Source organism: Xiphophorus couchianus, chromosome 3 (genome assembly GCF_001444195.1).
Source record: "Xiphophorus couchianus chromosome 3, X_couchianus-1.0, whole genome shotgun sequence".
In the NCBI taxonomy this organism is placed as follows: Eukaryota; Metazoa; Chordata; class Actinopteri; order Cyprinodontiformes; family Poeciliidae; genus Xiphophorus; species Xiphophorus couchianus.
The window spans coordinates 22,707,083-22,734,705 of record NC_040230.1 but is presented as its reverse complement, the minus strand read 5'-3'; the positions used below and the strand labels follow the sequence as shown (position 1 = coordinate 22,734,705).

General features: G+C 37.9%; 1 protein-coding gene across 3 annotated transcripts in view; it reads left to right on the top strand.

Moving 5' to 3' along the window:
* Window positions 1-27,623, top strand: part of LOC114141800 (RNA-binding motif, single-stranded-interacting protein 3) — a 132,913-nt gene that overhangs the window by 35,167 nt on the left and 70,123 nt on the right. For all 3 annotated transcript variants that reach the window (XM_028012628.1, XM_028012626.1, XM_028012627.1), the window contains exons 2-3: window positions 10,665-10,840; window positions 19,902-19,960. In XM_028012628.1, coding sequence (XP_027868429.1) covers window positions 10,665-10,840; window positions 19,902-19,960 — 235 coding nt within the window. The remainder of the gene's footprint in view (window positions 1-10,664; window positions 10,841-19,901; window positions 19,961-27,623) is intronic.

Genomic DNA, 27,623 nt, shown 5'->3' with positions numbered 1-27,623 from the left:
ATGACTAACTGGAACACTGAATAGGTGAGGGACATGAGAGAAGAAGATTGTTATTATGTGGGGTAGGAGAGCCGCTGGGGCCAAACCGGGATGCGCATTTTATAAGAAGACATCTTCAGCTTATTTGCTGTTACAAAGAATATTTTAATAAAGTCTTATTTAAAATTTACAAAAGATTCCTTCAGAACAGTGAATCATCTGTGCTCTTCCCTCCTCTGTAGGTTTTCATTAGACCAATCACGACTGCGAAGCCCTATCCTCTGCTGCTGTCCAGGCACATACCTCTGGGTTGAACACTAATCAGGGCCAATGAGAGGAGGAGTGAGCGAGACCTCGCTGAATAAACTCACATAGCATTTACATAAATATACATAATAAAAGAGCTCTTGTAATGCTCTCCCTCCAATTTATGTAATGAGCGAGCCAGAGGTCATTCAATCCACAAAGAAGAATGTTTCGATTTCTTGTTTTTTGGAGCTGATTCAAAAAGGTGGAGACACAATCATCTGGGTGGGTTCTCAAAAGTCTGAAGTGGTGAAATGTTTTCCTTGGATATGGCGCAGGAAAGGTTTTCATTAGGAAGAGTATACTGTAGGGGAACCACTGTGGTCACAGTTGTTTTGTTTGTTATATGCAAAGCGAAGACCGCATTTAAACTGCAACATGTTGGACTCGGCATAAGAGTATGATCAGTGGCTTTGAATTTTAAATAGATTCAAGGCTTTCCATTGAACTGGTTTGTTCTTTTTTTTATTTGGAAAAGTCTGTGGCAAATTTTGAAATGAAACTCCTGTCAGCTTACATTTTTTCCAGGTCATAAGGTTGTCGCATCGATAAGGGCACGTGTCTTGAAATTAGACAAGACACGTTAGGGTTTGTTTTCTTAGGGAAATAAATTGGAAGCTGTTCTTCCACATTGTCACTTTAATTCAATTAATTTCAGCTCAGTTAAATTCATTTTAACAAGTCAATTAAACGTTTAATTCAATTATATTTATTTACTTTACATTGACAGTTCACAGTTAATTTGATCTATTTGCAATTGTGTTCAGTTTTTAGCTCAACTTCACTCTAAGTTCAGTTAATTTCCATTCAGTTTAATAAAGTTTATTTACTTTAGAGATCCAGTTCACAGCAAACAAAGACTCCTAATCATTTCTTTATAATTTAGTCTAATCCACCGTATTTGAATCCAGTTAATTTATCCAGTTCAGTTCAAGCTGTGAGCTTGTGAGCCTTTGTCATGGAGTCGTCTATGAACCCTGAAATTTAGTGCAACTAAACCAAGACTAAATACTAGATGATATTTATTTCCAGTTTTTAGATTGCTTGACGTAAATAATTATTATATTTTAGGTGTTATATGCAGTCAGTATGGCATTTTTTTTCACTTGTCGTCTTTAAAGCAAGGACTGTATTTTGTTAACATTTCTAATTATCCTTATGTCCTGATGCTCTCTACAGAATCCATCTGGACGTTGTACATGAACTCCACTGGGGACAGAACAGTGTCCGAAATGCTCCACACTCTCTTTGTGGGACATTTCTTCTACATTTAGAAAAAATGTGCCAGAAAGGGGAACATTCTTCAAATGTTGTGGTTGCGATGTTAAGTAGCTGTGTGTTCCCTGCAAACACGCAGCTTATCGGCCAAAACCAATAACAAAAGCCTGTAATTGGCAAAACAAAGATGGTTAATCAGCTGTGTGTTTTCCCACTTCCCGAGATGTAAATGTCTGTCAGTCAGATTTACGGTGTAAGCAAACACAAACTTTACCATTTCAAATCCATTGAAACTGCTATTTTGCAAAAAAACAAACAACAAAAATCACTATGTTCTCAAAAATTGTGATAATAAGGTGAATACATGCTCTATGCTGCAGTGCTAGATATGTTGGAAGAGAGTAGAGGATTTTATTTTGCTATTGCATCCGTTTTTACGATGCCAATGAAAGAAAAGAAAAAAAAGCAATGCTAGGACTACACAAACTGTCATAACTTTTATTGTTATTGCAGTATCCCTGAACGGAATATCAATATCTCAAAAACCTTCTTAATGTACAATTGTTATTAGCTAATTTATTTAAAATGATACATTCGAATTCTCTAAACCATTTTTTTTAATGCAGCAGAAAATGTTTCAGAAAACCATTCAGATATTCTGATTAAGTCATCAAACAAAACAAAACAAACCCCAAATGTTGCCTGGTGCACCTCCCCCACTCCTCTTTTCTTATAAAATTGTTTTGTTGAGATAAAACATTTAATTTTCTGTCTAGATGAAAAGATGAATCTTTAAGAATATAGAAGTGCAGAATGTGAAATAATTTTGCTCAAGTTACCCAAAATTCTCCAGAACTTTATAGTTGACGTATGCAACGTTTATAAAAAAAATATTTCTCTTTAGATATTTGTTGAAACTGCACTCTGTCATGACGGTATGGTATCAGACAGATAATCCCACAGCCTTTGCTTTGCTATGCTACAGCTAGCATAGCCTGTTGTTAATGCTCAGTCTAGCTAGAATGGCCACCGATGACTGCAGAGAAACGACTTTCTTGAAACAGTAAATTGTTTCTCCACCATGGACCTTACCAAGCTCCGCCCACAACCGACCCACGTGACAGCAAGTCTCACAAGCAAAGCCTCCGGCGTTGTTTCTATGTAAACATGACTCGATTAGTGCATAATTTCTACCGGATTTTCACAATATATCAGCCACTACAACGGACAGAGGAACTAACAAGTTCATGTCATCATCTGGGAGGAGGTTACTGGTTTCTCAGTCACAAGCTGGTTGCAAACCTGAGGCCAGCAGGTGTCAGTCAGTTATGGTAGATCTGAAATTTGGTTTGATGACGTCAATATGAGAAGCTATAGACTGATAGGAGGAACCAAAGAGCTCTGTAAAGGTAAAGGCAAATCTTCTGAAGTTGGGATATAATTAATTTAATTTCACATAATTATCGCGGTAGAAGCCATTTGTTTGTTAAAATGTTATGAAATATATTTGTTCTATTTGATGTTTGTTGTGAATGACGTAAACTCACAAACGAACGAGGTAATTAGTCCAACGTTTAGAAACTACAGCGGCTGTAATGCGCCACAGCAAAGGTAAACAAAGGTAAAATAACCTGAACAGGTGATCAACTCAAAACCACTCCTACCTTTTTTCTCTCTCTCTCTCTCTGTAGTTTAAGCACACCTGTTACCGTGGCAACCGCCTGCTCCCCGCTAGACGAGCAAAGATTACGTTAAAAACATAACATTCAGTCCATTATGATATCAAGTTTCCAGGCTTGATATTTATTTCTCGATTATTAATCAGCGTTTCCCTGAACACAGTGACGGTTGATTGACTAGCTGTACTTGGTGCTAACGTGGCTAACACGAGCAACAGTTTAGTCCAAAGCCTTTTCTGCTAAAATAAAATCTTTAGTGTATGTCAGATACAGAAACATTGCATATTGATCTGTTTACCTAACATAAGACTGTGTAGCAGACAGGCTTCAAGGTGTAGAAGTTGTATCAGTTCTGCCATTATGCTGTTCTTAGCTAACGGGAAGCTAAGTGTGTTTGTGAGACGGCCGCGCACGTGACCACGTAGAATGGGCATCAGCCAATGAAAAGCGGCCCCTCTGGTAAGGTCCATTAGCACACTTAGCAGGGAGTAAATAAGTTTGATTTTTCAGTGGTAAGCCCTTCCTCCTGGCTCGGATTGGTTGTTTTTGGTCGGGAGGTGCATTTCTTCAGACAGCAATAGTAGCTCAGTGAGGAGGTGGAGGAGCTCGATCTTTTCACAGATTCTCTGTCTCAAAGCTTACTGTGACAACATGACGGCAGTTTCAACAAATATGTAAATACATATTCTTTATAAAAGTTACATACAAACCCTCACTGAGCCTTAATCCCAAGAGCAAGTTAAACAGCTTATGCGTACACTCTCGTACAGCCTACGCCTCACCTCTTTCTGACCTTCTCAACATCACTGCCACAGGAATTCACCGAAAGTTCAGCAACCCACCGCAGTCACTCTCCATCACCTCCTTATCTCTCGCCAGGTCACTGAGCACCAAGTGCAAACCGGGTGTCCTCAGGAAATGTTTGTGCAACTTGTTTATGACATCCCAAGTGTGCGTTGATGCTGTTGCTGTCGATGTTAACAAGAGAGATAGAGAGGTAGAATGCTGGAACACGCCGTTCCGCCGGGGAACAGTGTAGTCGACCTGATCTTCTGAGGGGGCAGCAGAGATGGAGTCAGTTGGAAAGAAAGCGGAAGGAGAGATGACGAAGAGGACAAAAGAGGAGAGCGAGCAAGAGTGAAAGTAGCTTAAATATAAAAGTGGCGAGATAAACTGAAAGCAAGACAAAAGTAATGAAAAACCAACAAACCTGTTAGCAGTAATGTTGCAAATCTTTTTTTTTTTCTTTTTAGTTGAAGTATGCTCTCCATAGTAAGGTTTCACTTGTTAAAATTAAAACCATGTCATCAAAAAGGGGAGAGAATTTACTCACAAAATTAAATATAACTCTAAGATCCGGGTTTAGATTTCAACTTTAATTTGATTCCGACAACCTTCAAAACGCTGCAGACATCCCTCGCGCTACTGCATTGATTATATTTAATAGGTCATAGAGGGTACATTTCAGATAGTCTGCTTTCTGCATTTTAATTAAAGAGCAACTTTTCCATTCGGACTGACCTCAAAGTCATCTAAAGTGTCGGCTGATGAAATTTGCAGACACCCCAGTAAACCCTCATATCCACTCATTTGTATTTGAAAACGAGCATCGTGCCTGCAGGGTTGGAAACCCTTAGGTTTCCATTAATGTTATATTATTTTAGTGTTAAGTGAGTCCAGAGCTATTTTTGTGTAATTTATTCCTTTCTCTATCCGACGTTTGTCCAGAGAGATAAGATTATCATAGTAATATCATGGTTCCAACAAAAGCTCAAACTTTTAATTAATAAGGAAAAGGAAGCTGTAACATTTTCCTTAAGAATTGTGACAAACTATTGTTTTCACATAAGATGAGGATAGCTACAGAGGGGCATTCAAAGCCTCACAGACTGACGTTTTACAGACTGTAAAACGTCTGTAAAATCATACCGTAATGTGCATAAGCACCCACAGCCATCAAACCTTTTCAGATTCTTTGAAAAAAAAAGGAGAATGAGCTCAGAAATGTATAGAAGGTGGTAAAAGATGAAATTGGGTTACAAAAGTAACCAAAGCAATAAAAAAAACTTAAGTGAAAATGAGCACAGGAATCTGCCTTTAAACAGGTATGAAACATTACTTGGTAACTGATGTTATTAAGCAGCATGACCTTCAGTTTTGAAACTGTGAGTCAGTCGGCTGCAGATTTAGTTTAGCAAAATCATCTTTTTTTCTGGATTTTTCTAAGAAATGTCTTTGCAGAAAGATCAAATGGTTTGCTTTTGGTATAAAACATCAAAAGCTGCATCTAATACCTGAAACAGCAGATATTATTTTCATCAAATGATCATAACAGTGAAACTGAACCTCATGTAAGAACAAAAAACTATTTTCTACTTTCTTTATAGATTATTTTCATGTTGTGCTATTATGTTAGCAGACACCTGTACTTGATTTTTTTTATTTTTGAAAACCGTAGTATCAAATATTCATTATAACACTTTACCACATTTGATAACATTAAAACAGTAACTTTCAATCAATTTAATGATGGAGCAAAACAAAGTAGCACATGAAATGATACTTACATTTTAACCTTTTTTATCCCTCAAATCAAAATCTGAAAATGTGTTGTGTGTTTTTATACAGCTTGCTTTACGCCGATACAAGACATAGTATTATGAAATATAAGGAACATACGAGATAGGACAGGGATAAAGTCGTAGAAAACCTTAAGCAGTGCTTGTCAAAAATCCCCAAAAACATGTTAGAGGCTGCAAAAACATGAGATTAGGGTGAGAGTTCACTTTCTTTCCTGTATACAATACTTATACTAAACTTACAGTCAGAACTACAGTGAAATAGCTTAGATTAAAGGATACATAATATGTTAGAATGGCCCAGTCAAAGTCCAGACTTAATATGGAATCTGTGGAAAAACCTGATAATCAATGCTCACAACTTCTTTCCATCCAGTCTGACTGAGGTTGAGCTGTTTTGTAAAGAATAGGGGACAAAAAGATTTCAGTATCTAAACATAAAAAATGTTAGAAATACATATGTTTACCCCTGGAGCGGTAATGAAATGTAGATCTACAAAGTATTCACTGTAAAGGGCTGAATACAAATGCACTCCCACTTAGCAAATTCGTAACTAAAAGAAAAAAAAAACATGAATATTTGTTCATAATCATGCACTATGTAGTGTTGGTCTATCACATTAAATCATCCCAATAAGATTCACTAAAGTCTGTAATTGTAATGTGACAAGATGCAAAAAAGTTCAAGAGCTGTGGAAGTTCTTGCCAAGACATGATATGTCTTTGTTTATTCTTTATTTCCCCAGGATATTCTAGCATATGATGACTGTTCTTCTTTGGTTCTTGTAAGATCTTGCAGCATCCTGAAACCCGTGAGTTGTTGCCTCCTCAATATTTCTGGCAAGCAATAGCCAAAGCTTATTTTAGCTGTGTATATTTGTAATCTATACCCTGTTTTTATTCTGCTGTTTTCATAAGCTCTTCCTTAAACCTTTCCGCCACTGTGCTTAAAGGCACAGTGAGTTAGAGAGAATCTCAGAGCCGGACCCAAAAATAGCCCGCATTCTTTCCTCTGTGTTTCAGGAAGCATCAGAAGAGGCCGGAACAAGCCTCCCGCCTCCCTCCCCTTCCATATCCCCCTGCTTTTCCTTTGTCTTATCAACCCTGTTATTTCCACTAATATGCTCTAGTTTTATCATCACCAATAGCCATTTATATTTGCTCCTTCATCCCAGCGTGTCATCCAAAGTTCAAGCTTTTTGAGGACCTTGCATCCCCTTTAGCAACATCTCTATTAGCAGAATTACCTATAAAATGTATTCAGTCCAGTTCGTTGTCCAATAATAATAATAAAAAAAACATTATGAGTTATGGTAAATGGCCTGTACTTGTAAAGAATTTGATCAAGTCCAGAGGACTCCAAAGCGTTTTACACTACATTCAGTCATTCACACGCACATTCACACACTAAAGATGCTGAGCTACTGGATTGTAGCCACAATTGTTGGACATTTTCACACCTTTCGAAAAGTAACTTACTTAATAAGATTCAAGAGGGCAGCCAGACAAATAGAGGACAACTTTGCATGGTGTTGCAAACACAATTGCCTGCAGGTCTGTGTGGATGCACACTTTTGCTTTTGGCAATTATAGGGACGTTTTGAATTAACCTGCCTCTATGTGAAGTGTCTGGTTAGAAAAGAAGGGTAGGATGGTGAAAATAATTAAAAAAGAATAGTATTTGAAATTAGTATGATGAACTAAGTCCATAACGGGAGCAGATTTGTACGTATGTATAGAAGTATTTTCACATTAAATCTGTATTTCCTTAAAAATTGACATATTCTAAGCATTCTTGTGATTAGCAAATTGAGCTTGCTCCCGGCTGCAGTGTCAGGGGTTATCTCACCAGCGACAGAGGCACACAAAGCAGCCACAGTGGTAGTCAAAATCACTTAGCATCTGGTCATACATATTTCCTCAAGATAAATTTAGGAAAATTTCTGGGTTTTGTTCTTTGTTGACACCTAAAAATGCAGGAACAATCACAAACATTCATGGGCAGATATAGATAAGACTGTTCTAAATCTAGCATTAATCTATATTAATCCTTCTCCCCCTAAAAATGTTCCTGGTTTCACTTGAAAATATCCTTTGATACTATCCACCTCTTATGTCACTAAGAAGGTCGGACATGTGCTCACCAGGGAGTAGCAACATACACACAGAGGAGCTGTGTTGTGATGTGTTGCTCCTTCACGGCTCAGTCATGCATAAAATCCAGTAACTGTTTGCTTTGTGTGACAGTTTGTGTCACTGCCTCTGAGCCTTTTTCCCACTGCGAGAGCTGCTCCACTGTACTAAGTGTGTCAACAATACCAGCTGAGAGGCAGCCTTCAGTCCACACGCACAACTGAAGACTAATCCTTCAAAGAACGAAGGGAGAAACTATGGGAAAGAGCAGACGGAAAGGACAGAGGACATACAGAGGCAGTGTGTGGTCACCATTAGCACTGCGTGATCAGAGGAAAACAGACAGGAAGAAGTGCTGTTACGAGAGAGAGGAATATAAAAAATTTTCAAAGACTTTCCCATATCACAGCCTCTGACACACAGCTCACTATCAGTCCAACCCCAACAGCTGCACAAATTTGCTGAAAGAGGTTCCCTGGGCAAGGCCTTTGATCAACTATGTATATGTACTGTATATATGTGTGTGTGCACCCAGGCGTGTGTGTTATGCTGTGTCAGTGAGACAAAAAAGAAAAGAGAAAGATTTTACACATTGTTCCATGCCTTGATATCTGTGTACACAAGCGCAAAATATGTTTTCTGTTCCAGGTCATAATGCAAACAGGCAAAAAAAAAACACACACACACACACACATATATATATATATATATATATATATATATATATATAGATAGATAGATAGATAGATACCTATATCTATAGACCTATCTATATATAGATATTTATGTCAGATCTTAGATTCCTTTGTGTTTTAAACTTTCCATCACTTAAATTTCCATGTTATCTGTCAGAGGCAGTTGGGCAACAGTCCCACTGGTAAAGTGTATAGACTGAGTCAGGCTTTGATGCTGCGAGGTTTCAATCATCGCAGCCACAAGCGTGCCAACAGAGATTGCACAAGTTTTCTGATGTTAAGTATGATATTTTGAATGAAACACTCAGGAAAAGTCCAACACACAGCAGCTGTTTCTTGTGTTTTAAATCTTTGCTGGTTATTTGTGTATGAGCTCTCACTGTAAAAATACTACTCTAAAAAACATCCAAATGTTTTCATAATCAAATATGTCTGTTTCCAATCCCATTTTTTTTCTTTTGCTGTAGCAAGTCTTTTCTACATATACTGAATCCCGTTAAAAACGTCTCTCTGAGCTTTCAGCGTGCCTGTGCGTGAAGGCGTGCGTGTGTTTGTGTTTGCATCCATCGGAGTGTGATCTGAGGAACACTCAGGTAATGGATTAATATCAGAGTTGGCTCAGGCTTCACGTTGCTCTGCAGTGACAGCCTGTCATTATCAACAACACTGATGGCTCACACCTGCACACACACACACACACCCACACACACAATCAGTTAGATTTGTGAGTGCACATGAAGACACACTATTCCATAGCCTCATATCTTCCTTTCTCTTCCATTTCTGTCGCTTACATCTATGTTTCCCCATCTTTGAACTTGCTTGATGCACTTTCGCACAGCAGGACTGACGCTAAAACTAGACGACCTCTGTGTCGAAAGAGCGTAGCTTCACTCAAAGATCAAGACAAAGTCTTTCCAACACTGTTGTCATGTTTACTTCCGACAGACTTCACTTAATACTTTGCCTTGGGCCAAAGCAGGGATGGATGTTTCATCAGTGCCAGACACTCATTAATCCTCACACTTGCCTTCCTTCCTGCCAGAGTTGGTCATCTTATTGAGCCATTTAGTCAGTATTGAGCTGTATAATTGGACAGGGGAGGCCGATATGAGATGCTTTAGGAAGTTAAAGAATGACATAACGCTCTGGCAAGGATTAAACTTTGTGTGGCCAGTTTTGAATCCACATAGCCACAAGGCATGGCAACAATATTTTGAAATATGTTACGCTATTGAATTTTCTGTTTTATTTATCAGTGCTTATTAAAATGACAAAAATACTTTATTTCTACATTTGAAGCAAGGACCAACACCCAAAGGTGAAAGTGATTGAAGCATTTAGCTAAAAAAAAAACAAACAAAAAATGCTCAACAAATAACTTTTGTCTCAACTTAAAAAGTCAATGGATGCTTTTAATTATAACATTTGAATTGTTCAGGTGTTCAGATAAAAGGAAAAACTTTATAAATGCTTTGAATTTGCTGCGATTGCTAAACCATGTCTAAATGCAATGTTTATGACCATGATACTAACATGATGAAATAATTATTACATTCCAATGTATTGCACTTTCAAGACCTTATTTACCATTTTGAAGCTTAAATATATGTTTTCTAAAGACCCCAAAAGACCTGCAGTTAATGGTGTACAAGCAACCTACTTTGACCTAAATGTGATAAAATTGCAATAAAATACATGAAAGTGTCTGGTTGTACCGTGTTATAAAGCTGAAAGGGTGTGAATCCTTTAGCAAGGGACTGGAAATGGTTGGTGTTGTGATTCGTGCAAGTTTCGGTGGTAAGACGCGGCTCCATCTAGGCCTGTTAATCTATTCGCCTCATATCCTGCCTTTTTAATTTGATGTGCTTCCTGCTGAATCAAATGGAGTGGTACAGGAAATGATAACTAAGCAGGATGAGTTTGGTGGAAGGGGGGTGTTAGATTAGGTAGAAATGGGCTACATTCTTAAAACCCAAATGAACTGTGTGCAGACTTGACAGCGCACCAAAAATAAATTAGCCAGAAATTAAAATGCACCTTTCTCATTTGTTCTTCTCCCCTGTTTTCTGCAGCAGTCCTATGCTCCTCCTCCTCCTCAGCCCATGGCTCCACCAAGTCCAGGCACAACAGGAGGAGGGGGTGGAGGTCATGGAGGTGGACTGGTGGAGCAACTTAGTAAGACCAACTTGTACATCAGAGGGCTGCCACCTGCCACCACAGACCAGGACCTCATCAAACTCTGTCAGCCGTAAGTTTTGTCCTCTTCCATTCTGTTTTGACTACCCACCAGCTTCGCAGTTCACTTCATTACCGCTCAGCTCAGTTCTCACTGGTTTAATTAGTGTTGTATAAGTCCAACAGCAGCATCTAATGAGCGTCAGCAGTGTGCTGTTGACCTATGGGTTCCTTTCGGTTTCCTCAGGGAAAATGAAACGCACACAACCCGAAAGGGCCTAACCCTTCCATTCCTTTCTGGACTGTGTCACATGCTCACATAGGGAGAGAAAAAGAAACAACCCTCTGTCTTTCAACAGAAGACAGAGGGTTTCCAGATTTCCCAAGTCAATTCTAAGGTAATGATAGTAAGTAAGTAAATTAGAAACTGAAATTACCCGAGTAATACAGTTTGCATGCTTTCATCACTCCTTAGTAACAACTTTGGAACAAGCTAATTCTTTGACCCACAAAACAAAATTTGAACGTAGACCTTTATATGTATATTAGTGGAGCTGTTTTCTTTTGTAAACACTTTTTTCCCCTTTTTTATATTAAAAATTAATCGTCTTCTAAAACACTGCCACGGTTATAATACAAAAAGTATAAAAAAGTCGGAAGGCAATAAGAGATTTTTGATCATTTAGGTTGTAATTCAGTAATCATGAATATATTTAATTCTGACACCACTTATCAATAAAAGTTGCTATCCACTGATTGCCTTCAAGTTAAAAATAAGAGTAGATTTAAAATTTTTTTTCTTCCATAATAATATAGATCTGTAAAAAAATTAGCACATTTGGTCTCTAGAAGTGACTAGAGTAGACAGAAATTGTACACAAATAAGATAAACATTTATGTAAGATATCTTAGGTAAAGTTGAAATAAGACTTTGACTACATCATAAAAAGTTAGGTGCAAATTTTGCAGGAAAACATCATGACCAGGTAAATTCAGACAGAAGAAACTCACCTTTTCAAATTTAATTGTTTAAATAAGATAAAGCTTTTGAGACCAATACTTACTGTAGGTCATTCACGTTTCGCCTTTCTCACATTTTGTATTACAGCCTTACGTCTCTTATTAAAATAATCTCTTTCCTCAAAATTCTCCACACAAATAAGCTGTTTTGACAATGTGGAAGAAAGTTTTTGAGATTTTTGCAAATTTATAACAACAAAAAAACAACAACCAAAAAAACAAAACAAGAAAACCCATTTATGTAAGTATTCACAGCCTTTATTTCATAGTTTGTGGATCCGCTTTTGGCATTGGTTGCAGCTGTAAGTCTTTTTCAAAATGCTGCCATAAGCGTAGCATGCCTGTCTTTAGGTAGTTTCCTCCATTCTCTTCTGCAGTTCTTTTCCAGCTCCATCCGGTTGGATGGGAGCCTGCTGTGCAACCATGTCCAGATCTCTCCCTGGCAACTCCAGGACATTCACAGAGTGCTTTGGGTCATTGTCCTGTTGAAAAATGAACCGTCACCCTGGTTTGAGGTCAAGATGATCAGTGGAAACAGCTCCGTTTTCAGCTAAGAATAAGGCTGTAACATAACAAAATGGACAAAAAGGGAGGTACTGTGAATACTTTGTACTTTGTATGTGAAAACACTGCACAAGAACTAGCAGAGATAATATATCCTGTTAACTTTATATTCCTCTGACCTCCAAATGCTGCTGCAGGCTCAGCAGATGGAACACGGCATTACAGAACAACGAAGCTTATGGAGAAACAAGAAGTCTCACTTTGACAAAAACTCTGTGTCCGATACAATTTTTGGCTAAAACAGTTTGGTACTTCATTTAATGAAGTAACTGGAGGTGGGGTACTGTACTCAGTAAGAGTAGAGTTACTGCAGCACAACTTGAACATAATATTACTCAAGTGGAATTAAAAGTAGAGTGAAACCTCTTCTAGAAGTGCTTTTCTTTTTTTTTTCAAAAAGTTTCTCAGCTGAATGTAAGAAGTAAATGTACCTGGTTAAAACTCACCTCTGATGGGCTCTCTTACTGCTCTTGTGTGTGTCAGCTGCAGTTCAAGTCAGCTGTATGTCAGTGTAGCCCTGCAGGCATTCTGGGGAAATTGAGTGAAAAATAGGGGCCAATAAAAGCTGCATTAGGGGCCAAGTCAGCTTGCCAAGTGGCCAGTAACATTTAGAAAAGGTCAGAGTGGCAGAGGGTTGTCAGTGGGGGCTACTGGACAGCAATGAAAGCATTGGGGATCTAATGCACTCTCCAGCTTTCAGAAATAGACAAAGCGGCAGTTTCCTGTCACTCGGTGACATGACAAGTTTTGCGTATGCACGCAGAAACCAGTTCACAGACATTTTTATATGCGCACACTGACACAGTAAGATAATAGAAGAATATTTCACCAATAACACTCAGACACATTCACAAATTCCTTCTCTGGCCTCAATATCATCCTCATCCTCAGTTACTAGGCTCGGATTGTTTGTGGGCACATCCGCCCCACTCCATGCTTCGCTCCGAGTTCCCCTTCTTCCCCTGCTCCCTCTCTCTGTCTTCGTGCCAGTTCTCAGAGTGTCAGTGAAAAGTGCTGTTGTCAGCTGACATTTCCAATCACTCCCCCGGTCGCCAAAACTATGGACACACTTTTAACGTCTGGGGACAGAGCAGAACGTGAGCAGAATCTGAAGCGAGGAACAAGGGCAATTTCACTCACACTCTCTGGCTTTAACTCACACTTGTTGTCTGTCTCCCACCCTCACACTTGTCACATCTATCTATCTATCTATCTATCTATCTATCTATCTATCTATCTATCTATCTATCTATCTATCTATCTATCTATCTATCTATCTATCTATCTATCTATCTGCAAAACAGGATGGCATACCACAGAATTATTCTTTTATCGATTTAGGCACTTTGTCCTGCTGGAAAGTAAACCTCTGTCTAGTTTTTAATAGCTTTGCAGCCTCAAACGGGTTTTCTTTTTAGCAATTCTTCTACAGACTGTTTGCCATTGATTCATTTTCCTATAAACACTGTTGTTTGAGCAGGAAAATCCTCATAATAAATATTAACAACTACTTTGGAAGAACAAAGACGTCTAAAGGAGACTAAAGACAGAAAACTTGTGTGAATGAGAGGTAGAAGGTTTCCCTTCTTGAACGAATGAAGGAATTTAAGTAACCGGGGTCCGTCAAGAGAAGTGAGGAAAAAAGATAGTTCAGGAAAAGCGGAAAGCAAAATAAGTGAAAGTCGAGGTCTGCAAGATGTTAGTGAATCCTGCTTTTATCTTTGGTTAAGAAATGGTGGGAGTTTCAATGCTGAAGATGTAAATAATATTTATTGGAAGTGACCAATATGGGCAGGGATGAAAATGAGGATATGAGTGGGATAACAGAGGTTGGAGACTCTAAAAAGAGAGAAAGAGAAAAAAAAGAGAAACATTTCTCAAAACAATTCATTAAAAAAAAAAAAACATAGACTATAGACTACCTGGAAAAGGCAGTCTCTTGCTCAAAATCCTTAGTTCATCTTGAAAAGTAAATATCTGTGTCAGTGAACATGTCAATACATCAGAATGACAAGTTTTTGTTGCGCGGCATATGCATAAAAGAGTCAGATTGCTTAGTCATATTGTCGAAATAACTGACATATAAACTGAAGGGATGTTTTGTTGTAAACTGTGGCTAAAGTTTTGATGACAAGTATTGTAAATTGTAATTATGGCTGATCAATGGCAAGAGACTGGACAAGATTCACAGTTACACTTTCATTATAATAAGTTGACAGACCATTTCATTGTAATACAGAAATGAAAAGGCAGCACTGCAGAGCACAAGGACGAAACACTCAGAAATGGGAAGATAAGACAATACATTCACCACTGTTTGAACTACAGTGCCATCGTCCTGTTCTTTCCGTCACCATGCTGAGGACAATTCCTCATTGGAGTGAAAGAATGAAGATCAGGGTGAGAGAAACTCCATCAGCATCTTGTTGCGGGTCGCAAACCACATCTTGGTGATGTTGAAACGATGAAAACCGGCATATGCCCTCTGCCTCTTCGTCTGTTTCAACTTCTTCTCTGTGGCTGTTGACTCTGTCCAAATTGTCTTGTCTGTCCATTGCCAGAAATGTAACATTGTGCTCTGCTCTGGCTATATGTGATTACTCCCTGTGAATTCCTGGCTTTCCTCTATGAAATTCCAGTCTAAACAAAAGCATTCTTTCTCCCATGCGATTGTTTATTGTATAATGTTCATAAAGCATTTGACCACCTACCTACCGCCAGCTCTAGTACACATCACTGCACTCGCATCCATTCCAACTTGTGATTAAAACTTCACAGAGAACACTTTTAATGTTTAAACTCAATGTTTCGGTGAAATGAAGCCATCTTCTAAACTCTGAGTAAATTGCTTTTTCGTCCTGGAATCAGTCTGAGGTTTCCGATGCTTTAAAAGTGCCTGAAGATGTTAAACTATATACGGCAACAGATTCAAAGACTTGTGAAAAAGCTACACTTTCTTTGTCCTCCCTCTATGTTTGTCTGCTTGAGTCTAACTAGCAGAGAGGCAGAAAAATGAGAGAAACGTAAGAGACAAGACAGCTGTATCGAATCCTCAATTAGGAGCTACCTCACACAGAGACCAAGCTGTGTGTGGATGCTGACGCATGCGTGCTAACACACAGCTAAATGCACAGAGTGCACACGATTCGCAAATATGCAGGATTGCACATACATTTTGATGTACACAAAGACGTCTTGAGGAGAAGCAGAAGTGAAGGCTATGTGAGTACTTGCTTGTGTGTGTGTGTGTGTGTGTGTTGATGGGAGTGGTGTTTCAGAGGACATCAAACGTTGAGAATCCACTGGCTGTTGACGTTGTTCCACCAGGGAATGAAAACATGCATCTGAAGCTGTGAGGGCCCTCTGAGAACTGTCATTAATGTTTCACTCAAACACACACTCAGAGCCGTGGTGTGCACAGATTTGGTCAAGCCTGCCACAAATGAGCACGCTATGTTTTGTACCGACATACCTCCTTAAATCTCAGCAGTGAAGAAAAAAACAGCATTTTTTGTTGCAGTTTTAGCGTTAACTCTAACTGGAAAGCATTCCTTTCTGTATGGATTTCTATCTTCTCTTCCTTCAATTTTAGGACTCAGTTCTTCCTAACAGGAATGTCGTGCTGAAATTCGTCAGCCTTGGCCTGGAGCAACGCCGTCTTGACCGATCTCTTGACAAGGCATCCTTTCTTGGCTCTGTAATGTTTGGTGAAGCCAATACAGACTTTGAAGCTAAAGAATTTTGAGCTAGCAAAGTGATTGCCGTTTAGTGCAGAGAAGGAGATACACCGACTGGACCGGCCAAAATCTGTTCAAAAGGAAAATCTTTGGGCCTAGAATTTCACAATATTTCACTGCATGACCCGTTTCAAAGATTTTTCTTGGGGGAACATTTAAAGTAGTGGAATGAGGACACGCTGACCCGAACCATCTGTCTCCGGTTGTCTGTTATTGGGACGTTTTCAGTATCCCAGCAGGTTTTTATGAGTAGCTCACCTTACTGGCTTTAGGTAAAATTCAGGTTGATGTTTTTTCAAGTCACGGCAGGTGACTGCCAGAGTGAAGGAAAAAGTTCCAGTTGGGTTCAGAACAGGACATTCTGCACTCTTCTCTGAACTTATTTCATGCTGTTTTTAGTCACATTACTTCATAATTTGATCTATTATCAATGGTTTATTCAATTTCACATCGCAACAGCAGATTTGTGTCGCCGTCTAGATCAGAAAGAATATTTACCACAGAATCAAGTCATAACATTTTGGATGTTTTTTTTTTTCTTGTAATTTCAATAAGGCTATGATGTATTTGACTCTTTTTTCCCCCCACTTGTGTTTCAAAAGCCAAAGATTTATATTTGTTACGCATTATAACTTGATGATAACACTCACAAAGGCATTATTTATTTGTCAGGTCACTGTAAATATTTTCTAACATGGGTCTTTCTGCCTCAAGTTTGAGTTTGTAAGTTCAAATACAGTTTTCTATCAGTGAAAGAACGGCTAAAATACTAAGATTTGTGGAATTATTATCATTTAAACTGTACAAACATACAATGTAATTCTGAAGAATAAGGACAGTACAGTATAATTAACATTTTTTCCATAAAAAAAAAGAGGAAATTTTCTTTTTATTCAGTCCCCTTTACACTTATAGCTGATACTACCAAAATTGGTAGTATCATGCTGTGGGAAGGCTTTTACTGGAAGGGAAGGTAAAGACCAGCCTGACTGAGGTTGACATGCTATTGCATGTTGGAAAGACAATAAAATGTATTTCTATTTTATTCTATTCTATTCTTCTTTCTGTGGGTCTCTGCGGTAAAATGTGGCTTTCCTGTTGCCATGGAGTGTTTTTGATTTGTGTTGAAATCTTGTTGTCTTGTGCTGCTAATCCCCAATTCAAACTGCAGCTTATGTGTACAACTAAAAATACTTTTTTCTCTCAACCAAAAAATGGTCAAAATTAACTAGAAATTTCTGCCAGTCAGAATCAGTGGATCTGTAAACAGACCACAATATTAAGAAAAGCCGAAGACTAAGAATTGTTCCAGAATCAGAAATTTGACTTGCAAAAAAGCTGTCATTTTTTTCTTCTTTTTTTTGTCTGCCAATTTCGAGATTATAAGCTTCTCAGCTGTCATGTTGTGTCTGATTAAAGGTTTTTAGAGCTCTTATTCTTTCTTTATCTGGAAAGTCTCCTGTCTCAGTAGGTTTGATGCGAGGCTGTCAGGCAGCTAGTCTAAATTCCTCTCACTGTCAGAAGCCGTCGGCTGACAGAGAATCTCTTGGTGGTGACAACTAAATGATCTCTTCTTTATTAAACACCTCTTGCTATCTCTCCATCTCTCCCTGACTACTGCACTTCCTCCTCGCCTTTAGTATCTCATTTAATCATTTGACTGACTACTCTCCTTCCCTATTCCTCATTCATCAGTCTTTCACTCCCCTTTCTTGCTCTTTTTTTTCAGCTGCTCGGAGCCTCCTGTGTTGTATCTTTATCGAATCCTTTCTATCTGCACCGCTTTTTTTTTTATATATAAAAGCAAAGAGGGAATATAGTTCCCTCTCTCACCTGGAGCCATCAGTCAGTCAGCAGCTCATCAGTCTCTCAGGCTGCTTGACAGCCGACTAGTCACTCATTGTGCAGTTTTGTGAACACATTAATTAAAAATGTCTCATCCACAAAGCAAGAAAGTGATCCCACGTGATCCAAGTATTCTGTCTTACTATTTTTCCAACCCTCACCTTCACTTCTTTGTTATCCCCCGTCTTCTTACCTCCTTCAGTTTGGGGCTTTTTTACCCCCCTTCCCTTACTGCTGAAAGACTGGTTTGATAGGAAACACTGTTAACTTCTTCAGACCCTGAGACGTGAGAGCACAAGAGCACCTGGGACAAGGGGAAAATAAGCAAAAGCGATAGTGTTGGAGGTGTCAAATAAAGAGAGGATGGCTGTCTTGACATAAAAACTTGTGGAGGGAACAGGCAGGAAGAAGTAAAGAGGTTGTCCAATCACCTTATGGACCTTCTGGGGATCAGTTCATAAATGTCTGGTTATTATAGTTATTTATTAACCAGGGCTGTCCAAGTTGTGAAGCCTACTTGTTCTAAAAGTTCACAAAGAGCAGCGTATGCAGTTGAAACCATTCATTTATAGGCATCATGTAATAAGACACAGCTTTTTATTTTCACTGTGTGCCATTATATTGGATGACACGTTTTCTTTTTTAGGTAAGTCAGAATTACCAAATTTATTTTTATTTGCTAAACCTTTCCTGCATTAAGCTGAAGGAAACACTAACCCACTAATGGATGTTTTGGACTCTCTAACTCTGTGACTGCGGTGGATTATGGTCAAATGGTAATATGAAAATGCAAAGTTAACAGCTATAAATCTAAACTTTGGACACAAATGGTTCTTCCAAACAGACATTGACCGTAAGAACGTCCAAATTAGTTAGAAAGTAACTTAAGGACACCAAAGTCAATGTTTTGGAGTGGATATTGCAAGGCCCTGATCTCACTCCTGTAACAATTTGTGGGCAGAGCTGAAAAAGGTGTGCATAAGCAAGCTGACAAGCTGCAAAGTTGACACAGGAGGAATCTACCAAAATTCCAATAGACTCTGCAGAAGGATGCCCCAAACTTTTCACCCAAGTCAAACACACTCACATTTTCATGATGTTTGCATGCAAATGCCATTGTTTAAACAGATTAATGTAACTGCTTCAGGCTACTGGAACTTGTAGCCCCAGACTTCTGGATGTGCATAGTCGTCTAACTGATATCTTGCTGGGACTTTTCAGATTTTTCCATGATGTCACATAAGGAAGCACTATGCTTGAAGGACTGTCTTAAAGTACATCCAAACATCAAGTCAAATATTGTCAACTGATCTATCAAAAGCTCAGAAAGGCTATTCATGTTGAGATATATTTAAGGGACACCGGATGTCGCTATTACACCTGATTTACACATATTTTACACATATTATTGGTTCAATATTGTTAACAATTTTCATTTATTTTACCATCTGACTGATGTTATTTGTTAGTTTGTTTAACCTGACATAAATTCAGGCATCAAAGGTCAAATGTGTGAAAGTAAAATAGACAAAAAAAATAGTTGTCCTTCTTCATAAACTTGAATTTTAATTTGACTGACAGAAAGTTTATTTACTAGTTTTTGGCATGTGCACTACACAGCTATTCCTTAAACGGCAAGCTGTTTGGGGTAAAGTGAAGGCAGCACACAGAGCCGGTTACATCAAGCACACAGAGAGCATCCAATGTAATTTGACTTTCATCGTGACATTCATTGTAACGAGCGACTGTTAGGCAAAAGAAAAAAAAAAGATGAGATCAACAAATAAAATGTGCAAGACCTACGGAACAGTTTTGCCACCATTACCCACAACAACAGGCCAGAAGTTGTTTTTTTATTTAGATGTGGTGTACTTGGAATTAAATTAGGTCTTCCCTCATTACGAGAGTTTTAAGGAGGCTAAGAAGTTGATCAAAAATGTTTCACAAGTCTTTCTTTCTCTTTTATAGATACGGGAAGATTGTGTCAACAAAGGCCATCTTGGACAAAAACACTAATCAGTGCAAAGGTGAGTGAGCATCAGTAGACTGATTTTGGAGTGAGCATTATTTGTAGCCTTGAATAGACCTGAAAAACCTGAATGCTGACACGGGATTTGAGTCTGTAAAAAAAAAAAAAAAAAAAATCAATAAAAATGCAGGTTCTTTGGCGGCTTAAAGGCAGACTAATCAATGTGTTTTGCTGGGAAGGTATTTTCTTTCATTAATCCCTTCCTTTTGCACTTTTTGCATCCCTTAATCAATCACAGCCTAAAAGTTATTGCAAAAAAAAAAAAGTCGGCGTGTTTGTATTCAAGTTTTGTTTGAGGGAAAGTTAGGATTGTATTAGATTTACAGCACAGCAGTGCTGACTGCCATAGAATCCATGTTACCCACTAATCAAAACAATGGACTAAGAGTATATTACTTGATTAAAGCCGATGTGTGATTTCTAGTCCGCTGCCTGATGATGCTCAAAGTTAAGCAGCGTTTGAAAGGAAGATGTGGGCATTGTTGTCACAGGCCAAATCAAAATGAAGGACATAAAATAGCCACAATGTGTTTTCAATAGTCAGTGAGGTTCACATAAGTGTCTATTGAGAACCGTCTGTCTGATTGTTAAAGTGGTTTGAACAAAGCACTAATCAGAGGGATTGTTGTCATCTGCTTTTGAAGAGGCACCCGTGAGCGTGTGTTCACCATGATTACAGCTCATCTGCTGGGGCTGTTCTCAGAGGTGCATCAATATGCTTTAGGACAACATCACGGATGCCCTGTAATCAGAATTTCCGGTTTCAGCAACAGGAAATCCCTCTGTAATTGGCTCTGGTGGTATTTCTAAAATTCTCAATTCTTACACTTTTGGTGATTCCCAAATGTGCAAGTGGTATCTTTGCACCTCCCTTATCATTCCACATTTAGTATAAGTAATTAAAAGTTCTCAGTGAAATGTGAACATACAGATGCCTCTTGAAAAAAAAAAAAACATTAAAATTATTTTGTTTCACTAAATTAATTTTAAAATTTAAACTTAGTTGATAAACATCCATTATATGCAATGTGATAGATTTTGAATGCTGCATGTTATTTCAGATGATTGTTGGTGCTAAAATGTATTTACATTCTGTAGTTGGCCGTTTGCATGAGTTACTGCAACATTCCATAAATTAGATCAGTCTGTGCCACTGCTTTTTAGGTTGCTTAAAGTCTGTGCCACTACTTTAAGCAACCTAAATTTGCTTGTTATTAAAGCAAATTTAGGTTGCTTTAATAACAGCCTACAGTTTATCTTCACAGTTGGGTCTGGTGTCGCTCCTCTTCATCTTAACTATACCCTTATAATTTATCTGTGGTAATTAGGTCACGCAAGTTTGCTTTGCTGTCAGACTGAGTAATATAATAATAACTAAAACAGGTATTGATACCTTCAGCGTTTAGCCAGGTGCCAAGTCTCGCTTGTAATCGAAATTAGCATTGCTATGAAGCTTGTCAATAAAAGAAAGCATGAAGCCCTCTAAGATTTTGTAAAATTTGACCTTCATGAAATGCACACACAATTTATTCTGTACATGCTCACTCTTCTTTCAGACTGTGAAACTTTCCTTTCCAAATGAGATAGAAAATTTACTTTCATCTGAAAAGAGACTACTAGGCCCCTAGCAACTCCCCAATCCATTTTCTCATAAGTAAAGGCTTTTATGACATTATTCAGGTGTGGCTTAGCACAAGACTTTTAATAGCTGCAGCCTGCGCATCTTTTTCATCTACATGTTTTTCTTCGACCTAACTTTCCAGTATTATTGTTTCTTATTGTTTCAGTCATTGTCTGCAGTCATTTTTATTTTTCTTAACCAAGAATACTTGGTTAAAAAAACAAAAAATTGTCTTATTGACTTTTGCTAAGCATTTTCCTACTTCATTTAAAGTGCTCAGCTGTAGTGCTGTAGTACTAGAGACCGGTCTTGGTCTCGAGACCGTTTTTGATTGTCTCGGTCTCGGGCGCTGAGGACTCTGAAAAATATAAGCAAAACCCAGATACATTTTGGTCTAATTTATGTGTGTGGGATGAGATTATTTTCCTAACTGTACCATGGCAGGATAAGAAGTTTTGATAGCTCAGTGCCGGCCCTGAGATCCAAACTGTAAAAACAAAAGAAATTCAAAGTTCATATTCACTAACCTCTAGAACTACACCAAGGGAAATAATACTCCCCCTCTTCATGAGCTTATCATGCTTAAATGACTGTGAAGGGGTTTTAATTGTCCAGTCACCTAATCCAGCTTCAGCCAAACTATAGCTGTCAGCCAGAAGGTCTCAAATTTAACTTAGGATTAGTCAGGTACACAGTGGAGTCTATATTCAGCTCTGTGGCTGCATGATTTTCAATCATGTGGTTGTGAAACAAGTCCAAATCAAAACCCTTGCAGCATCGTTCCCGACAGCTAGTTTGAATGGTTTTGGTGTTGTTTTGAAAATGCGGTACAGTGAATCACCGCCTAACTCCTCCGTTTTGTCCTCATCTGTCCAAACAATGTTGTTCCAAACCTCTTGTGGTTTGTTCGTTTTGCAAGTTTGCAAAGAAAGTTTCACATAGAGAAAAGAAGCTTTTCACTGCCATCCTATTAAAAGCCACCAGAAACAACTTCTTTTGAATGTATACTGTTGAATATATACTGTTTAATATTCTTATACTTTTCCTTTAAGACATTTCTCCCCCTTACTGTTTTTTCGCAGCCCCATGTGAGCCTTAGTAAGTAGGGTGGGGTCCTGAGTGCGGCTCTGTTGTTTGGTCATTTTTCTGAACATTTCATAGTGTGACCTCATGGGAAACTAGACATCCGTTCCTGAGGAGACTGTCCACTGCCTTAAATTGTTTCCTCTCATAAGTCATCGTTATCTTTGTTTCCATCACAACTTAAAGTATTTAGAGAAGGGCCTGAGTGTTCCCAAACCAGGAGAAAAGGAATTAAATTGTTTCATTTAAGTTATTTTATTAACGGAAAATAGACAATGCACTGGGCAATTCTATTTAAAATAATGGTACATATTGTGCTTTCTATTTTTTTTCCAAGCACTATGAAAGTCTTTTGTAATGCTTCAAGCAAAGGTTTAAATAGAAAACTTAATGAAGCTATTATGTTTTGTTTTCCTGACAATTGGAGTCATTGGTAGGTTAATTTATGGATGGCCCTGGGAATAATGGTGGTTTTTGTTCTTGCTTAATTTTATTCCTGGTTTCACAAATACAAAAGATTACAAATAATCAAAGTGTAAAGCATACAGCTAACAAAAATATTGAAAATTAAAAAATTAATACAGTTTTTGTAAGATAGTTTAAAACTGAGGAAAATATGTATGTTTAGTTTTTTTTGTCTTGAAGCATTATTGAAATTACTTTTTTAATGAAGTCAGACTCTTGAAGATGTGACTTATCAAACATGTCGAACTAATCAAAATATAAGAAATATAGGATTTTTTTTCTAAAGCAGTATTAGCTGAAGATATATTTTTTAGCATTAAATCACTTATCTCAAGACCAGAAATTATTTTGGCACTGTATCCTTATACTGTTACTCAACATGCATTTTAAGAAAAAAACCCCATCACATTCCTAAAAATAATTGCCAAAAGTGATTTTGTCAAAAAAAAAGAAAAAAAAAGACTTTAGCCATTATTTTAGGAAGGTGGCAAAATGTTACCGCATTAGATCAAGCTGCACTTTTAATTATATTTCCATGCTCCACTTAGATAGAATCTAACAGCTGCGGCAGAAGCAACATAGGCACATTTTTCAGACTGTAACTCTCTTAAGCAATTTCACTGCTCATGGTGTGGACTTCATACATCTCTTAGCCAGTTGTTAACTCACAATGAAGGAGTTTCATTATCAGTTGGCCATTAGAGTGCTGTACAACCGGATAAGTGTTGGTTTGATTGCAAAGGCATTCAGTGGGGACAAGATAATTGCCTAGCGTGACTAAGAGCGTACAAATTGGCTCGGAGAGTTCTCTTGGAAAGAGAGGGATGGATGGGCGGATGTAGCGAGTGGCGGCAGGAGGGGGTAAAAATAACCTGAGGCTGACAGAAAAGGAAGGCGACCCTTTGAAACTGATGATTTAGCAGACTGTCTCATCTTTTCAGGAAGGTTGGTGAGGGAGGAAACAGAGGGTGTGTTTTGTTTTGTAGACACAGAGGTAATGACATCAAGCCATCTGGCCTGGATGATCCCCTCGCATGTCTCTGCTCCCGTCATTTGAAAACATTTTTCAGGTCCGAATTAAGTTGATTCATTATTTCCTTCATGAAAAGTGAAACTTCTCATCGAAGCACTGTCAAGGTATTACTTCTGCTGGCAAAAGGATAAAAGTAAACTAACAATAAAAATGTTTTAATAAGGCAAGCAACAGCGTTTCCTAAAAAAAACAAAACTCTATTGTGAAGATTTTCTTACACTTTCCTTGTGTTTTGCAGCAAGTTTGCAATGACAGTTTTCTTGTTAGCAGCGTGGGAGCTGTGATGGAGTGAGCGGGCACAGAGCACAGGATGGAGGGAGGGAGAGGAAACCACTTTAGATACGAAAGGATTTCCATTTCCCAGAGACAAGCAGCCTCCCTCTCAGTGTCTCCTGCCCACTTCTTGCTCTCTGCTTGTCCCCAACCGTCTCCTTCTCTACTTGGTTGGCCTGTGTGACTGGGCCAGACCAGGGACTCTGAACGCTCAGGAGATTGCATGAGACCTATAGTAAAAAAAGCTACTCTAAAATAACCAACTCTATCTGACTAAAATATCTCCATTGTTAAATCTCAAATATAACTGTAATTTAGTACATTGTTTAATTAATTTCACAGGTTACACACAGCCACAATGTCTTCCAGAAATGTATATATAAGCAATCACTTTAATGGATCATATCTAATAGAACAAAGTAGGGTGAAAGGTCTCAAATACGACACATAGACTTACAAAACTACAGAAAAGTCTTCAGGAATTTGTGTGTCCGGTTAGATGTGGTGTAAAATTAATGCAGCACGTTTTTGGTTTAAAAACTGCATGCATACAGTTAAACCTAAGAGTTTGTAATAGTATATACTCTTAGGGGCTGTGTTGCTGCTTCATGGCCTGAACACCATGTTGGATGTAGGAATTTTGCTCTCTACCAGGAAACCCTAAAGAGAAATTTCATCAAAACTTCGATCTGATTGATGCTTTGGCATGACCTTACATAGTTAAAGTTTGTAATCCATTCATTGTGACCAAATGAAAGCAATTTTACAAAGAAAATTTGGACAAAATCCACCCAAAGTGGCGTAAATGTTACATTGTTATTGTAAATGCGTAATGATAGTTTGGCACAACCGCTCAATAGGTTTTGAGGCTCATTACTTTTCCACCTGATCATGTTGCTTGGGACAGCTTATTTTTCATCTTTTAATAAACAGTATTTTAAGGCAATACTTCATATTATGTGCTCTCAGGAAAGGGTACTTCAGGAAAGCCAGAAGAAATATGTAAGGATTTGTGCACTTTTTTATTGGCTCCGTATGTTGAGTTCAGATTCGCTAAGTTGTCCATCATCACAGAAGATGAGCATCTGCTCCCAGATTTAGCAAGTGTCCATCTGGATTAAAGGGCCTTGAGCAAGACAATGAATCTCCAGCAGCTCCTGGGGTCTGTTCTGTTTCTGATACTTGACCCACGACCTCAATAAAGCCACAGACAAAAACCTTTTCTTAAAAGAGTGATGAATGGACTTTGAACTAGTGGTTAACTCAGTTCAAGGCTACTTAGCACCACCAAACATGTCAGGGAGATGGACACTTAGAAATTAAATTTCCTCATAAGAAATATTAATATCATCTGGATTTATGTGTAACATTTTGTGTCCGACCCAACTAGATCAAGTGCTTTAAAAAGCACAGCCAGCCTCAGATGTCTTTAGAATAACTTAAAACCTTCAGGGTGAAACTAGATTACATGCCAACATCTACAGTGACTCAATATTTTATTTAGGGAGCATGTACCAGACGCCTGAGACATGGATTCAATTTTCTGGAACTGTAATACAGAGAAGGCATTTGATATTGGTATATCACTGTAAACAGACCTGCTCCCAGAAGTGGTTCCTGGTTACATTGCAGATTAAATCTACAGCGTCTAGTTTCATGGCTGTGAAGTTCATATGTTGTAATCACTGCTGTGTTTTCAGTCTACCGGCACCTTCAGTTCTGACTAATGAAAAAGAATGGCTCACCCGCTGTAGTTATCGCTTTACCGATTATTTAAAAAATGCTCAGAGGTAAACACCTCAGTTTCAAAGCTATTCAAATCTACCCTGCCTTCTTTAAATCCTAGAGAGATGCGTCGTTTAGTATCAGTGAAACTGAAATTCTAAACGAGATGAGAGCAAGCAGACATATTTTGAATTATCAGACAATGATTTTGCTCTGCCCAGCTGGAACTCAAGGGCAATGAAACAGAGTGCAATAGTTGAATTTCAGGAATATGTTGTGGACTTTTCTATGTTTATTCAAGTCATAAATTTTCCATATCTGTTATTGTGTGTGTTGTTTCCACTGTTAATACTACTGATTAGTTTCTCATTAGTTTCACTGCCTTGTTGAAAAGCAACTTTTTTTTTCTCAACTGTGAGCCAATGCAACGAAATGGCTTTGAACTAATTTAAAAGCAGTTTACTGTATTCACTTTATATATTAATCTTTCAGGTGTGAATCCAGATGAGAAAAATTATTGCAAAAATTGAGGGCTCTTAAAATCAAAAAGACAGTGCAACTATTTGCAAAATATAAGTTATGACACTATATAAATATTTGACTTGTTGTCTAGCAGTACTTGAATATGTAATTAGAAAGTTAAACATTTATTTTTTTCCCCAAAAACTACTCTAGGACAACCAAACTCAAACAGCTGCCATGAAATATTTGTACCTAATTTAATGTACCTAATTTGAAAATGCTGATGATAATAAGTAGAGATATACTGAGCAGAATAAATAATTTTTATATATCTTTTATCTGCCACTTAGCATTTTTTTCAGGAACTATAATCAGCAGCGAAATTAATTTTTCTCTGTTCATTTAAAATGAAATTATCCGTGATGTAAAATATGTATGCATGCTTTATTAAAAAAATAACAACCTTTTCTCATAAACAACTGAAAGTTACAGACCTGGCTCATCAACCCTCATTGTAAATATCATGCAATCCCTCATGTTATGGAACGATCCATATAAATATAACTGTTAAAAATGCTAAAAACTCAAACTCTATATACATATTACAAGGTACAGTATTATAGTTGTTTCTGCAATTGCCATTCATTCATAAAAACATGTGTCTACCCTAATATTTCAAGGAACATAGCATTATTTTCCTGAAGTGTAAAATCATTCATTCACTTATTGTTACTACATAAAAGCATTAGACAGCCTCCACATCATGAATAATCAATCATACATTGCAGCAATGTCACACTGTGAGAGAGAGCAGTTGGCTCTGTAGCTTTAAACTACCTTCAGCATTTTATATCATTAATTATTGTGGTTACCATGCTTATTCGATGCAAGCCGTCTGCGTTACCAGGGTTGTATCAGACCTTTACCTTAACTGTGAGATTGTCTAAACTCTGCCAACATTTCCAAATTCAACATTCTCAATAACAGATTGAACTTGAC